General features: G+C 43.3%; 1 protein-coding gene across 8 annotated transcripts in view; it reads right to left on the bottom strand.

Moving 5' to 3' along the window:
* Positions 1-306: 306 nt before the first annotated feature.
* The window catches only part of cabin1 (calcineurin binding protein 1), a 40,472-nt gene continuing 24,221 nt past the window's right edge, over positions 307-16,557 (bottom strand). For 6 of the 8 annotated variants that reach the window (XM_017414652.3, XM_017414655.3, XM_017414657.3 and 3 more), the window contains 8 exons: positions 12,692-12,855; positions 12,517-12,613; positions 11,763-12,440; positions 8,912-8,986; positions 4,705-4,966; positions 3,126-3,284; positions 1,909-2,111; positions 307-1,800 (listed from right to left, as the gene is read on the bottom strand). In XM_017414652.3, coding sequence (XP_017270141.1) covers positions 1,657-1,800; positions 1,909-2,111; positions 3,126-3,284; positions 4,705-4,966; positions 8,912-8,986; positions 11,763-12,440; positions 12,517-12,613; positions 12,692-12,855 — 1,782 coding nt within the window. In that variant the 3' untranslated portion in view covers positions 307-1,656. Of the gene's footprint in view, positions 1,842-1,908; positions 2,112-3,125; positions 3,285-4,704; positions 4,967-8,911; positions 8,987-11,762; positions 12,441-12,516; positions 12,614-12,691; positions 12,856-16,557 lie in introns of all 8 variants that reach the window. The other 2 variants (XM_037976143.1, XM_017414656.3) reach the window with 2 other exon arrangements.

The following is a 16,557-nucleotide window of genomic DNA, read 5'->3' as shown; positions in this document are numbered from 1 at the left end:
GTTTGGTGTATGTCAGAATGGTTTTTGTCCTAAGGGGCTTGCCATACCTGTGCTTATTTATACTCCCTGAAACTATTGTTAGATTAAGTTTGCATTTCTCTTTACCATGGTCTGTTTTAGATGTTTTTGTTTCTATTATTATTTGTATATATATTTTTTTACCAGTATGTCTACAGCTCATATTGTAATGTTTAGGGTTTTGTAATGTCTGATCTATCAGGCTTGATATGTTAATATATCAGTTGAAAATGCATGAATAAAGTAAAAAAAAGACTTACACAAAGCAAAGACCCAAACACTACAAAGTGTGTTTCTCAAATATATATATATTTGGTTTGACATCTAGAACGCATTCAGTCCAGACACAGAGAACATGTTCCACTCTAGCAGTCTGCTCCAACAAAACCGTACACCCCTAAAGAGAAACAACATAAGGAACTAAAATACAAAGCTGCTTTTTTTTTTCAAATTCAGGGTGATAGCTTTACATCAGTCTTTTTTTTTTTAGAAACATAATGAGTAAATCTTTCTTTTTATAGAAAAAAATCTGTAAAAAACATTCTGTGTGTCTTCCTCTGAGTTATTCAAAAGCTGACAAATTTACTGAAATGAGTTTAATGGAAAGGCATCGGTTATAGGAAGTCCTGCTCCTCCTCCTCACCCTCCTCCTCCTCCTCCTCGTCATCACGTCCCTTTGAGTTCAGAAAAGATGAAGCAGCTGTTAACAGCTTCCCTGAACTCGCTGGAACCGAGGTGGCCCTCATCTTAATGTTTAACTCGCTCACGCATGCTCAAACTCTGAAAACTCAACCCATTAAAGCCAAACGTCCTGGAAAGATTTTTGGATTCTGGATATGTACAAAAGCTAATCGCTAACCCGCTGAAAATGCGCTCGGCGTGTTGCTCAGATCAGTGCTGGTGACCAAAGAACTGTCGCTGTAGCTACAAATGCACACAGAAATTCATATACGCGACTATACAAGAGATACAGTCAGTACAAAAATACCGTGAACTGAAAAAAAACATCCCGAATGTTAAAGTGTAAACATTTTTTTTTTTCAATCTGCTACGGGTTATGAGGCGTTGTAGCTCTTCAGCTCCACAGATGAACCTTGGATGCAGCCCTCTGTTGACGTTCCATCGGACCATGTAACGATGCGATGGGAGGAGAGCCTCCCGCCGGAGTTTAAGTGGAGGACAGAAGGTGCATGCTGCTGGGCGCCGATACACACCGAGGCACCTCAGATTGGTGAGCTCCAGACGAGCATTTAGCTGCAGCTCAGAAAGTTAGCACACGACGTACAAAAGATGCATAAACATGTCGCTGGTAGGCTTTAAAAGGCAAAGTCCCTCTCTTATTTTCTTTTGCTTTTTGCCAGATCCGGGGGTAAAGCAGGTGAGCTCGAGAAGCTGATGCATAAATGGCACACTTCAGACATGCTGCGGGTCTTCATGCACTACCACTGTGACCAGACAGTTGATAAAAATACTGCAGGTTTCCACTCTGTTTGTGTGTGTGGGAGAAAACGAAAGCATCAACACAAACAGCTGCAGAGAAATAAACCATTCCTGTACTGAATTAAAAAAAAAAAAAAGAACAAGACAGCCTGGTGGGGGTTTGGAGGAGTCGGGGTTCAGTTCGAGCTCTGCAGAGGCTCAGATGTCCATGTAGTCGTCCTCCTCGTCAGACTCGCTCTCCAGAGACGACTCCTGGCTGGACGTCTCCTGCACCTCCAGCGCCGGCTGGCTCAGAGTGTCCTTTTTGACTGTGGCGGCAGACTGAGAGGACAGGATGACGTTCTGTGTGTGTGGGGGGGGGGGACAGACAGCAGGGGTCACTGCTGAGCACAGAGAGCTCGGTGTGAGAAAGTGGCGTTCACGTTCAGAGGGGAGAGAGAGAGAGCGTACCTTCAGCCTCTGCTTGGTCTCCTCTGAGATGCTCCCTTTCGGGGAGAGAAGCGTGGGTGTCGGAGGCGTTACCGTGATCTCTGGTGGGAACTTGGTGACGGTGGAAGGGATGAAGAGCTTTGGCATGTTGGCTGGGACTCGGGAGCGGATTCGGCTGGGGTCTGGAAGCTTTGACAGGTCGTTGCTGGCGTACTGCTGCTGGTCTGAGGAACGAGAACCAAAAGGATAATTGTCATCCTGATTTTTCTCTCACATTTTGATTAAGGCTACTGTGAACAGTCAGAATAACAGAGGACATTAATTATGATAATTTGTAAACATCATTATTTTAGTTGACCCCATAATTTGGCTTTTAACTCCTTAAACATTTCAATTAAAATAACCGTTTTTCACAGCAGCAGGTTCTGGTCGGCTCTGCCTGAGTTACAGTTTCAAACTATCGTGGAGGATAAATCAGAATCTGCAGCGACTACAATGTGAAGAAGTCTAAAGTATGAGAGAACTTCAAGCTAGCTGGTTTGTTTATTCTGTAAGGTTCGATCTGAGAACAAGGCACACACAGCCAGCAGAAAAAAAAACCTGTAAGCTTTTTAAAGCTGCTAAATACACTCTGTAAAGTTAAACGGGTCGTCTGTTTGCTACATTTTCCAGAGAATAAATGTTTGAGGAAACTCTAGAATCTGTGCCCATGTTTTATTACAGCCATTTGTGACCGGTGTTGTGTCAAGTTTTGCTCCACTGCCGGCTTTGTTCCTTTTTCCTTCTGGACCTCTGTTGTTTCAGGCAACAATCTTTTAATATTTATCTTTTTATTTAATGAATGAATGAAATCTGCCACTAAAGGAGCACAAGCCAGTGTAACTCTGTGCCGGTCCCAAGCCCGGATAAATGGCGAGGCTTGTGTCAGGAAGGGCATCTGGCTTGCAATTCTTCTGCCAAAACAAACATGCGAGTACATCCAAGTGACACCATACCAGATCGGTCGAGGCCCGGGTTAACGACGACGCCAAATACAATTAACTAAAAAAGAAATTGTGGATTTTAATTTTTTGGAGGAAAATTAGTTTAATAAATTGCTCAAAACAAATTGTCAATAGATCAATCAAATTAAAAACAGTCGTTAGCAGCAGCAGGCCTGATTTCAAATGTTTATTATTTCCTGTATCACTGGCATGTGCCCTTCGGGATGAGTGAAGTTTACTGTTTCTGATGTTGACCTGGGCATGGTTGCGTGGTGCTACATGTTGCCGTTTCCTCCTGGAACCATCCAGCCGCTGGTTCCTTCCCCTGGGATACGGTGGCGAGTTTCATCTGCTGGCAAAGGTGTGACTCCTGCTGGCGGTACAAAAGCCCCTCTGAGGGCTCCCCCCGCTCCTCTGTGGGAGGTGAGAACACGTTTAGATAAAAACATTGACAAAAAAAAAAAAAAAAAGAAATCACAAAAATTGTGCAGTTTTTCCAAAAACAGCAGCAATATGATTTGCAATCCCTGCAACAAAGACAATTACAACAACAAGAACAACAGAAAAACCTTTAAGTTTCGCTTACAGTCTTATTTAATGGCTAAAACAAAAACTGTGAGTGTAAGAACTGGGCAGGAACTTCCAGTATCACCACCCAAATGAACTGGTTTTATCCTAAAACGGGAGCAGCTACATAAAGAAGGAAGTTACAGATGGGACTTGGTTGGTCAACACAGTTTTTAGTAACATTTTTCTGTCTGTCGGGGTTTCATAAACACCAAGTGTAAGAATTCCCCCACAGAAACAAGTGCACTACAACTCTTCCAGGCTTCCTCCTGTCCCGTTGTCTTGGTAATCGTTACATAATTCACAACGGCGAGATGCTGCTGGATGCAAACCCGTGACTGTTTGCATATAACTGCACGGTGATGGAGGCATACTTTTGCATGTATTTGCACAGGCACGAAAGGTCACCCAGCTTTGGCAAACGGATCATACGAGGAGAGTGCCGCGCGTCTTTCAGTCGACATAAAATGGGTGGCTTTCTGCTCCTAAAATGACCCTCGGTGAGTCAGACCGAACCCCTGCGTTGATGAAAAGCACTTTAAAAATCAACCAGAGATTGTAACGTCTGAGGTCATGTTTCTTTTTTGCCCGTTTATCCAGCCTTTCCTGACACTGAACACGGCATTTTAATACACTGCTCGTTTATTATTTATATGGGCAAAAAAATACTGTTTTGTCCTGTGTGTAAAAAATAAAATGATCAGTTTAAAAAAAAGTCTTTGCTTTATTTAAGGGTAAAGTGAGCAGGGTTTCTGAAACTGTTATAAAAACTGAGCTCACGACGGATGCCATCAACTGAATCCTTATCTGATGAAAAATAAACAGCAGCTAACTCATGTAAATATACAAGAGATTCAAGTTTTACAGCTTGATTTAGAATTTTTGTGAAATTTTGTGCATCCTTATACATAAAACACAACATAAACTGAATATTCATGACAAGATCAGCAGGGATTCTGCCAAATCCCTCCAGAAGCTCATTCAGGCAGCAAGAGACACACAATCTGGAGGAGAGTCATTTCATAAACTCTTGTTGGGGGGCCTGGCAAAGCCCGAAAGGCAAAACATAAACAACACAGAGACTGCAGTTATGTAACATTTCTGGGTTAGACCACATGCGCCCCCTGCTGGCCACAGAGAGATGCATAAGCAACTTTTGTAACAAAAGCAGAGTTTTATTTAAATAATAGTAGTAGCACCCAAATAGCATTCAAGAGCGCATGTTTTCTTATAAAAAGGAAAAAAAAAAACTGAAATAATGCTGTACCTGTGTGTGGCAGGAAGACCATGGCTGCTGCAGACGGACCCCCTGCTCTTTTGTGCAGCGGCTGATCGTGGAAGCCTGAGCTCTGAGGTCGGGATATTTTGCTCAGGGGCTCGCCCGCCGATTTGGCTTGGCCGTCCTGAGTGGACAGCGGGTGGCAGGTGGAGTGACTGAGCAGGACGGGAGTCGGCAGGGAGGCGGGGAAGAAGATGTCTCGGTGCTCCTTGCTGTACTTGGGTGTAGTCGGGGCATCGCCTGCTGACTGCTGTAGACAAAAAGAGGGACAAGTTGTTAAAACGAGGAGCTGCGACTGACCACAGGAGCTCCCCTGAAAGCATCACATGCTCCGGTTCCACTCTGAGAACAGCACATCCTCTCCCCTTGAGACTCAGTGCTGTAGATACAAAACGATTTACACTCTTGCACTTTTCAAACAACATGCATCAGCAGTATCAGTCCAGGTTCTTTCACATGAGAGGTAATAGCATCCTGCACAGAGCTGCGCTGCCGTCCCTCAGGGGTTCAGAGGTTACAGTACCTGCCTGCTGGACAGGGTGTCGAGAAAAGCTCAGCTCTACACACCACACCACATCCTTCTGAGCCACTTTCCTCAGCGTTCTTTTGAGGACCACTTATGAACACAAGAGCTGCACAAACAACCTGCGACAACAGCCAGCCTGCTTCCATGGTAACACACAGAGGAGCACAGTTAGAAAGAAATGAATAAACCTTTCCAAGTTTTCAATTTAAAATAGATGAAAAAGGTGGATGAAAACTAACCTTTGTGAGCACACAAATCCAGACCGGATGAAAACCGAAGCTTAATTCAACAACGAGAAAATGCATTAATTCTCCATATTAACGCAGACCGTGTAGGCTTTGCAAAAGTAAGTACAAGATCGTATTTGCCACAGTTGTCCTTAAACAGAGCTCGTATGCTGTTTTTCCTCAGCAGTCTGCCGGGGGAGTTAAGTTCAAATTACACTCTGAATCACAGCTCACTGGGACAAAGGTCCCCACAGAATTCGCACGGCAGAGCACGAGCAAATTTACCAGAGCAGGCCAGAACAGGAGCAGCTCCTTCACCCCCCCCTCCCCTCCCTTGGCACAGAGTGGCTCAGCAGCTTTAAGCAGGCGGCAGCTCCAGCTCAGCTCTGATGATTCATATCTCATGAATTAAACATCAGCAGCGGAGAAATCACCAAGTCAGCTGAGCGTCAGAGAAACACCATACCTGAGAAAATTAAAGCCCTGGCAGTCAGAGTGTGGGTTCCTCGAGTGTGGCTGTGGTCAGTGTGTCAGCTGAACGGAACTGAAAAGTGGCTCCTTGTAATCATTACGATTGGGCTTTAAATGAGAGCAGAGCAGCTGCAGCCCTGCCGCGACAACTGTGTGGATTTGATCATCGTTTTGACGTGGATTAAAGAGCAACCGATCAATAAATAACTAAGTATTGGTCAAGGTGGCCATCTTGTGATGAGAAATGACAGAGCTGAAGCCTTTTTTGGGTCAAACCTCCAAAATAACATTATGTGTGATGACTTCAGAACAATATCTGTAAAATTCGAAATATCAAAAAATAACTGTCGTCATTTTTTGATATTTCTAAGCTCAGCTGGCTGTGACAGCCAACCTTGAAAAGGGTTGGCTCCAAAAATTAATTAGTTGTAGATGTACATCCATTGATTAAGTTTCATTCAAATTTGCTCAGTGGTTGATGAGATATTCTAATAACAGTCACACACACACACACACAAGCACACACAGAAACGGGCAAAAACATAAACGCCCTTTTGTCTTTGGTAGCAGGGAAAAAAAACAAACAAAAAACAAATTAAGTAACAGCAGAGTTCTATAAAACATACCCCTTAATAAGTACAACCTAATACTCTATCAGTCCTGCTGAAATACAGTAGCTGACACTTCGGGGGGTTAATGAAGTTTTTATACCGAGTCTCTTAAAAAGCTAAAGCATCCAACTCCTGCAGAGGTCTAAAAAAAAAAAAAAAATCCACTATGAAAATATCAAAGAGTGCCAGAGGAATAAATGCTTTCCTCCTCATATGGCAGCAAACAGGGAGCAAACACACACACACACATCTGAACCACTGTTTTCCAGCTCAGCCCTATAAGGACACATCTCTCTACGCACTTGTGGGGGCTTGAAGAGAGAGAGAGAGAGAGAAAAAAAAAAAATCCAAACGTGTGAATCTGTAGGAAGCAGGCAAGAAGAAGCCTCCCTCGTCTTCAAGCTGAGATCCCTTCAAACTACCTACATGAAGGAGCAGCGGAAAACAGCGCCTGACGAGCCGGTAGCAGAATAATAACACATTAACAGCTGTGGAATAATACCACAGAAGGAGCACCGTCTTATTTACCGGCACACTAACTGCCGCATCACGCAGCCCAATTATCATTAGCGGGTATACCTGACACTTGTAACAGCGGTAATACTCTCCTGACAGGCGGAGTATGTTTTTCCTGATCTAGGTGTGAGGGATGTTTTTAACTTCATATCTCTGTCATAAAGCACCGTAGAAACGCGAAATTTTACATTAATGAGAACCAATATCTCCTCTCACTCACAGTCCAAGAAGTGTATCAATTCGCCTTATGGTTTTTCTGTTTTGCATGTACTTCTGACAGTTTCTCTCGCTTTTCCACACACATGCATTAAACCGAAGCTTAATGCTGTGATGCTAGCTGTCAGCTTTCCCTAAGGCATACCGTGACGGCCAAGAGATCCTGCAGTTTGTTTGTTTGAAACCTTCCTTAAAACTATTGAAGAGAAAGTCTGTTGGCAAAGCATCTCATGAGCCACTGAACAGCTTTTAGTGAAACTCAGAAAGTAATCATTATATGTACATCCACAGCTGATGAACTCATGGAGTCATTATGATTTAAAATGAGGAAACAAAAATCACGCACCGAGTGGCAGGCTCCTTTAAAGTTTCTCCAGGAACTTTTCTAGTTCCACTTTCTGTGCTGCAAATCCTAAAGCGACGTGTTTTAACCCTTTATTTAGCAGCTGAATAAAACAATTCTTTGAAAATATATAGATCAAGACGCATTGTGTTACTAAAAACCACACGGGAACCTCGATTCTGTAGTCCTCAGGCAGCTGTTTGAGCAAGACGAGATTTAAAACTCAACCTTTTGTTTGTAAATGTGATCTGCAGCTCTGCGTCTCAAAGCACAGCCTTGAAATTAAAAGTGGCTGAAGACACCAAACCTAAGCAACATCGAAAACAAAACCACTTCCACAAAAAAAAAATGGTTGGATTGATTAGCTTAGCTGGGGGAAAAAGAAAAAAAAAAACTAATAATTTTGCCAACATCCATTTCTCATGAGCCTGAGGTTCAGGGAACGTCACCGTGACAACAGGATGTGGGCAGAGGGACCCTTGATGACTGTGTGGGCAGGAGGAGGGATGAGAGGAAGGAGGGAGACACCGACACAGAATGAGACAGAGAAACTAATGACTCAGTGGGGAGGAGGGATACGTGTGGGATAAATGGGATTAAATGCTGCTGCTCAAGCAAAACCCGGTGAATCTACAGCAGTAAACTAATATTTACAGTGCTCAGATACATCCTTCTGTTTACCTTAAAACACATACCGCATGTAAAGCAGTTGTGCAAACAACCCAAAGGAGTTGAAAACAATAAGTGTGGAACTGAGAAGCTCTGGATTATAATTAGGTTGTAGCAGGATCAGGCTGAACATTAATCATTAGTTCAGCTCAGTTTTACTACAGATGCAGCATTTCTTTTAAACCCGTGGAAAACATTTATCCCCAACCAGACTGCTATGAACTAAACAGCAGACAACAGCGTTAATAAATGTCCCTTGTTGATTCGAAAACAATAATCAGATAAATAAAATATGGTTAAACATTGTAGTAACACAATAGTTAAACTTCTAGTTTAAAAAAAAATCATTTTGTCTGTTAAAGATTTGGCTAAAGAGTCAATAAGTTACTAAAATCACATCCCATTATGTCTACATTTTATACCATAATATTGTTCAGTGCATGGCAGAAACTTGGAATCTGATGGAAATATAATAGCGTATTTTTATAGATTAATAAAGTAGTTCTAAAACTTTGTGTATTGTGCTCCCTCCCATTGGAAGAAGAAATATTCATATTTATAGAGAAACCAATATTTTAAAAAAAAGGAAAAAAAGCTGATTGTTTGGAGGCTCTACCTGTCTTTGTGCTGAAGTTGCCAACTGGATCTGGCAGAACTTCACTGCTTGGTCCAGAGCTACATCTTCATCAACCTGAGAGAGAAAAAAAAAACAAAAAAGGAGTCAAAACCAACACATTAGGTCAGACATTGTGTTCGAATATATTCCACCCTGCTGACTAACAAGTTTATCCAGTTCTGTCGCATAAGTGGCGAGATGCCTTCTGAGCTCGTGCCTCTGGTATGTGGAGTAAAGGCCTGCATTAAGGCCCACCTCGGCTGCTGTTTGTGCGGGAGTGGGCGAGCCCCCCCCCTCTCGCTGCAGCACCGAGACCTCTGTGAATATGATTACTGCCTCGCTCCCTACAGCAGTCCAGCAGCTCAGAGACCCTCAGACAGAGCGCTTTACTTTGCAAAGAGTCAGACTTCGGCGCACTGCGGCGCTACGCTTTCGTGTCTACCTTCCTGCGCGACTTCCTCGTCAAACCACACGCACGACTTGACGTTTCTATAAGAACGGCTCCACTTTAACGCGGCTCGACGCCATTCGAACACAACTCCATCTCAGTCTCCACAGGTTGGAAACGGATGAGCGTTAGGGAGGACTCAGTCTCACTTCTCAACGCTCGGGCTGTAAAATGATCTGGCAGCAGGCAGCGACACTCGGCTCGTTTCTATTCATTTGCCGATCACTGTCTCTTGTTTCAGAGAGCAGGATTCCCCGTTAGTCAGCAAATGTTTATGAAGTCTTTGTTAGGGCGTCACAACATTCCTTCTCGTAAAGGGATAGTTCAGATCTTTTGAAGAGGGAAAGGTTACGAACATCTGATATATTACCTGCTGTACGTAGCTCTCTGGACAATCTCAGTTTGAAGAAATACAAGCTCAGTTTTGACCAAAGTGACGAGCTAACAGCTAGTCTAAGCGTGGCTAAGACCAAGAAACAACTTCTATCTAGAAACATTCATAGAGGTTTGTGCAAACCCTATCTTATAAACCTTTTACACTGTATTTATTTTTGAAATACACAAACATTCAAAACATTGCTGCAAAAGTGCCTCAGGTTCACCAGAAGACCTACAGCTAGCTGCTAATATTTGCACTTGGGGGGGGGGAAAAAAGTGTTTGAATGAATTACTATCAAATCTTTGGTCTTGAACCTCACTTAGAGTTTTAGCTGAGCAGACCGTCAAGCTAACGGTTAATCTGTTTCTCGAAATGGAGGTCATTCAAAGACTTAGAACAGGTAAGATAATAAGTCTTCATTTCCACAGAAGCCCGCTTTAAAAGATGTCAAATATCACTTTAATCAAAGCTTTTAAGCCATTTACTGTGTTTAGGATGCTACTCTTTTTGTTTCTAGTAGTGAAGGGGGATTTTGGAAATCCTAACACTTAAAAGGAGAAGTGAAAGCACCTTGAGGTAACCACCAACGGAGGGCACATGTGACGGACACGTTTGGTGAGTCAGGCTAAAGGAGGAGTCCGAAGAACCACGGCGGTTTCTCCAAGATCGAAGAACTACGCTACTGGTCTTAAGAGACAGTTTGATTACACCCAAGAGCTCCGGTTCGAACACTTTATGAGCTAAAACTCTGCTCTGTGAACTCTGCAGGAGCTGTTTGCGTGATGATGAACATCTGAATCTCTTTAATGGGCAGCGGCTTCTCTTAAAACTGTCAATCTGAAATTGTTTGATGACAGGAAGCATTCTGGAAGCGAGGAAGCAAGCCAGAAGGAAAAAAATAAATAAATAAATAAAAGAGTATTAACAAATAACAATAAAAAGTACAATGGATAAATATTGCTGTGGGAAGTTGGATTGAAATGAACACTTTGTGCAGCTGCGCACGTCAACAGACCAATGAAACCACAAAGCATTTGCATTTTGTGCTTGTAGATATACAACAACAGGAAGAGTTTTTTTTGGAAAATATCCAAACATTACCTGCATCAAATAACATCGCTTTATTAATTTCTACTAATCATAAAGGATTAGAAGAAACACGTGTTGGTTTGTTCTGGCTGCTCGCCATTATGGAGACTTCAGGAACGAGATTTTCTGCAATCATTTAAGGAGCACAAAAATATTTGCTTCGACAGAAAAAAATAAAAAATAAAACATTTGTCTCTACATTTAAACAGCACTGCTTTTACTGCTTTAACTATGATCAAGAGGCAAACATAAATAATTAAAACTGCAAACAAATAGGCTCAGCTTTTACAACTGGACTACAAGGATGGACTTTTCTGAAGTGTAACTGTATTGTTACAAATGTAGTCCTGAATGAAAAAAACTATTTGCATTTAATTGTTTTGTTTGGCAGCAACCAGCTTCTGTTGATACCATGACAGTGATGTAATCTGAGGGACAATCACTAATGCTGAAATGTTTTTAAAATAAATCAGTCATGACTCACTTTATGGTGATTTAAAAAAAAACAAAAAAACAAACCCCAACAACAAACAAACAAACAAAAAAAAACCCAGCCAAGCTGATCTGAAGAATGATAATTTGGCCCACATTTAGGGTCACCTACTCATTTCAGGGTTAACAGTAAAAAGATGCAAGTCATGTAAGTTCAATTTGGCTTATTGAGAGTAATAACAAACCCACACATCCAGCTTTGCAGCAGATCTAGGAAATAAAAATGAGGGGAAGTCCCTAATCTTGTTGTACTAATTCTGTTAGCAGAGGGGTTTCCCACACCTGAATGATTTAAAGAGAACTCGTATAACATGTGAATGACTTTGCAAAAAGATAAGAAAAAAAAAAGAGGTTACAGTGGTACACATTTTAAGCTAAGTAATGTAAGTAATAGAGTAATGTAATGGCTTCTGTGTGCTGTGTCACATCTTCAGGACGCTTACCTGTTTTATGAGCATGTAAGTCTCTGACATGATCTTCTCAATGCGCCCCAGGTCGTAGGTCATGATTTTCTGGCCCTGCTGCCACACTCTGTAGGCGTCAAGCAGCAGGGTTTTTCCGGACTCCACATCCTCTAGAAGTTTCCTTTTCCTGCTTGGCTTTCGTAGTAACCCCTGATCAGTTCCACCTGCTGCCACCGTGACTTTTTGCGCTGAGATCTGAAGCTGCTGCTGCCTCGAACTGATACTCAGCTCCTCCAGAGAGAGCTCTGGTGTCCGGATGACTTCAGTCACTTTCTGCTGGGGGTCTGAGCTAGTCAGGGAGGTCTCAGTCTCTGCTTGGTTGCCCTGAGACTCTGTTGTGGTAGAGGGCTTCCTCAACAGGCTAGTTTCCATCTCCATGGGTTCCTCTGGCCCTGCTTTGTGCCCTTCATTCCCAGCGGCCTCCACCTTCCCAGGAAAGCCCTCCTGAACTTTACTTCCTTTATCTGTTGCCAGTGGTGTTGGGGTGAGCTGAGCCTGGGAGGCTTCTCTGGGTCCAGAGTCAGAGGCTCCCTCTGAAAATGCGGGCTTTTTAGGCAGCGGATGTTTGCCGTCCTCAGAGCTGGGCCTGTTGGACGCGTCTGCTGTGGTCATCTCCCCCATGGAGGGTGCAGGCGCTTTGTGAAGCTCCTCCGACACCTGAAAGAAAACAGAACCTGTCAAAACATGAAGCGGGAGCATGCCAGATGTCTGGTGCAGGCTTGTGGCTCCTTACCCCTGTGAGACTGTTCAGATTGTCCTCCAGGACGTTTACAGTTAGGAAGAACGCTCTCTTGGCCAGAACCTGGCGATCGACATCCCGTAAATACTTCCTTCATGAAAGAGGAAGAGAGATGCCATGAAGCAAACACTTCGTAAGCAACAGAGTAATCATCACTGCTAGTCCTTACTTTCCCTGGTCAGGGTTTCTGTGCAGCATGAACGAGACTTTCAGTAGGGTATTGTGATCCTTAAGCTGAGACAGCACCTCCAGCAAGAGGACAACAGATCGGTTCATATGAGACGCAAAACTACCCGGGCGATCAATCTCATCTACTGGAATACGCCAGATGCCCTGAGGAGGACAAGAAGGAAAAAACAAAACATTGCTATGTGCTACAAACATCAATACTCATACTGCTACCAGTGTTGTTATAATTTATTACCATTATGAATGTAGACAGTAATAAAAACAATAAAAAGGTCAAATGGTCTTGAAGAGAAGATGCTAAAACATATTCAGCCAGCGCCCCATCAGCTAAGTTATAAACTTTAAGTTTGTGTTTTCATGCCTGCTCTCTGCTGGAAAGGCCTGCGGAGTTATGACATGTGGAAACAATTAACAGCAAGACACGGAAAAACTGAAAAGGAAAGGAAAAGTGTGGAAAGCAAGAGGAATTAATTTGACCAAAACGCGTAGCGTTCAAAGAAGAAAGGCCTAATGAGGGGATGGAAAGGCTGCGGCGGAGATCCTGTGGACTGGCTGCTCGTGTAGCAGGTGGGGAAGAGGATTTGGGCGTGGGTTCTCTCTGAGTCCAAATGATAGGCAGCCTCATTAGTGTTCAGTTCTGTCCAGTACGTGGAACAGAGCGGCAGACGAAAGCTGCCAAAAAACAACTGCCCTCGTTTGCAAACGAACTGATGAGGGAGTTCCTGATGAAAGAGTCCACCTTTTTTTAGCGAGCACATGTCTTCTCAGCAGGTAAACCGAGACGAGGCGAGGCGCTCTGAAGTGACTGATGTCAGTGCAGATGGTGGCCCGGGCAGCATTCAGGCTTCAGTCGCAGAGCGCAGCCACAGACTCAGAAAATGTGCGAGAGACTAAAAACAAAGATGACTTTATCAGGATGCGAGAAAGATGGCTCTGTCCGCTGCTGGGGGGGGGTCCCCAACAGACACCAGGCTGTTAGATGACATTTTCAAAGCCAGTGGAGAGGAACACAAAGTCTGATCCTGAGAACCACCCTGCAGACGTCTAACCAGGAAGGTGTCAGAACTGATCATCTAAGACAAAAATGCAGGAACTTCTGTGAGCAAACACACCTTTTTTTTTTAATTTTCAGCTTTCCTCTGAGAAATCCCAAGTTTATTCTGATCTGTCCATTTAGATTTTTTAAAATAAACTTATGGATTGAACCCATGTCAAAACCTGACGTATACAGAAAAACATAAGAAAAATAGAGCACTAATGCCAGTCTGATTAAAAGATTTATTATTATATTATGATGGAATCGAGCAGGGTTTGGGAAGGTTTAAACCTTTCAATGCACAGATTATGAAAAGCCTCCAACAAGAGTAGGGCAAGTCTGATGAAGGGGGTGGGCTGTGCTCACTTAGAAAGACATCTCTAATGCAGGAGAGTTGTTCTTCATCAGAGAACCACCCAATGTTGGCAAATCTCTTTAGGGGGAAAGCAGAGCTGTGGCTTTACACAGATTATGCTGCTGCACAACGGCTAAAGCAGATTTGTAAGACTTTAACTGCAATAATTTTAAGCATCTTTCTCCCCCTTTTTCAGTCAAAGACAGAAAACAGCAACTGCTTGAAAGGCTGGAGTGACAACATTGGCACAGATGTGACAAACACATCACAAAAGTGTCAGATTGAGATTTAGATGCAAAACAAACAATGAGAAATGTAATAAGAAATCACTAAAAATAACTCTCATTGTTTTTAAACCAAATTTAAGGTTAAATAACAGGATAAAATGGCACTGTGGACATGCTGTGTCTTAAAAATTTACATAAAGTAACAAAACGATGAGCTTAAGATGAAATTTAAACCACAGTGTTGGATAAGATTACTGTTGGATAATAACTAAAACATTAGGAGACAAATTCCTGCATTAACTACATGTTCTAACACGTCTCTAACATGCCTTTAATGACAGAAAAAGCACAAGCCCAACATCACAACAAGAAAGCTATGCTGTAAAAGTGTTTTGTAGCAACTTGTACAGCATCTTACTTGTCACATGATCTTACTAGTTGGCTACAACTGCAACTTTAAAAAGGCAGGAATAATAAAAAAGGAAGACTGGACTCTGACACAATACCCAAAAGACAAAAACTCTTAGCACAGTGAAGACATTTCCTTGAGCTTTTCTGAATGTTTACAAGAAAGAATCTGCTTGTAAATGTCGAAAGAAAAAGAGAAAACCACTCACCATCACCAAACAAAGCTACTCCACGGCGCCTGTGCTGGTACTGTTTAGGACAGTTTCCTGCTCAGCAGCAGAGCCAGCAGCCCTGGCAGAAGCCTCCACCCTGTGAAACGCAGCTCACGCTCTGAGAGCAAGAAGTGGTGAGCTGTGTTCAGGTGCTGGAGCTGCGAGAGCTGCTGGAGAGGAACGGAGGGAAGCACAGCTGCACATGGCAGAAGAGGAACAGAAAAAAGAGACTGGCAGCTGCCTGGGCAGGACGAGACACAGCTCTGGAGTCAGGGCCTAAAAGCTCAGAGTGCCTCTGACACACGGGCTGACTCGCTCCTCTCCTGATTTCAAACCCTGCCATCTCAAAACAAAAACACCCACGCACTTCAGCTCCACTCTACCCTGACCCCAGCTTGCTGGAGTTTTACGCCCCCACCACGCCCCTCCTCTCTTTATTTCTCTCCCACTATATGGAGCATAGAGCCAATCATTGTGCGCCTCTGCCAGCCAATCGCAGCCTGCTGGAGAAAATCCCGCCCATTAGTGTACACCCACATAACACAGAGACACACAAACAGGGCAGTGACAGAGAGAGAGAGAGAGAGAGAGAGGGAGAGAGTAATTAGGGAAAAGAACGAAACAGAGAAGAGTAGAGTGAAAAGAAAAGAAACGAGGTGGAGTTGAGCGTGATCAACCTGTAAACTGAGCAACAGGAAAAGAACTTGAAAAATTGAATTGGCTGAGAAAAATGAATTCAGTGCTTTCTCGTGAATACAGTGAGAGGCACTGACGAAGAAGAGAACCCTTAAAGCTTAACAAACAGGAGGCAAAACGTTTGTATCAATAAAACCACATTAGTCACAATTAGAGTGCGGAACGGTGTTGTGGGAACAGGCTGTTTTGCATACACACATTTCCTCCGTCAGCCAGCAGCGCTGACAACAACCCTCATCTTTTTTTCTGTCTTTCAACTCCAGTCATGCCTCTCCAGCTGGCCACCAAACACATACAAAGCAAACACACCTTGTTTGTTGTGCTTCTTGTTCTGTGAGCGAAAGAAGAAGAAAAAAAACTGCTAAAGAAAACGTCAAACTCAAACAGTTACTGAGCAGAAGAAGGGGAACACAAAGCATATGGCTGCAAATGGTCACCTTCCAACATGCAAATCCAAATGAAAACTTCCACAAAGTGTACTCCTCCCCAAAGAAAAAAATGAAATCCAACCAAAACACAAGGTTTTCCCAAGCAAAGCTCCACCTACAGCCCGGTGCACAGCTGAACACACAAACGTTTGAGTCATCCATCAAACCATGGCAAGCAATGCAAGTGGAGCTGCTCTCCAGAAGACTGGGCTCTCGTGGTATACCAGCCCCGGCCTTCCTACCTAAAAGCACTTCAATCAGTTATGGCTGTTTGTTCCGATATGCAAACTTTTAAACGTGGGGCGGGGACAAAATGCCTGAAAACGTTGTAACAAGGACATCCATCTTCTCTGGAGCTTTTAGTGTGAACATACGAGTGGGTGGAAGAATATGTAAGCAAGATGTAAGTAGGTGTGTGTGTGTGATGTGCCGTGCAGGATGGAGGAAGCACGACTTAACGGTGAGCCTGAGGGAATACACAAGA

This window comes from Kryptolebias marmoratus, linkage group LG1 (assembly GCF_001649575.2).
Source record: "Kryptolebias marmoratus isolate JLee-2015 linkage group LG1, ASM164957v2, whole genome shotgun sequence".
Taxonomy (NCBI): Eukaryota; Metazoa; Chordata; class Actinopteri; order Cyprinodontiformes; family Rivulidae; genus Kryptolebias; species Kryptolebias marmoratus.
Note: the sequence above shows the minus strand (reverse complement) of the source record. Positions and strands in the feature narration are given on the sequence as shown.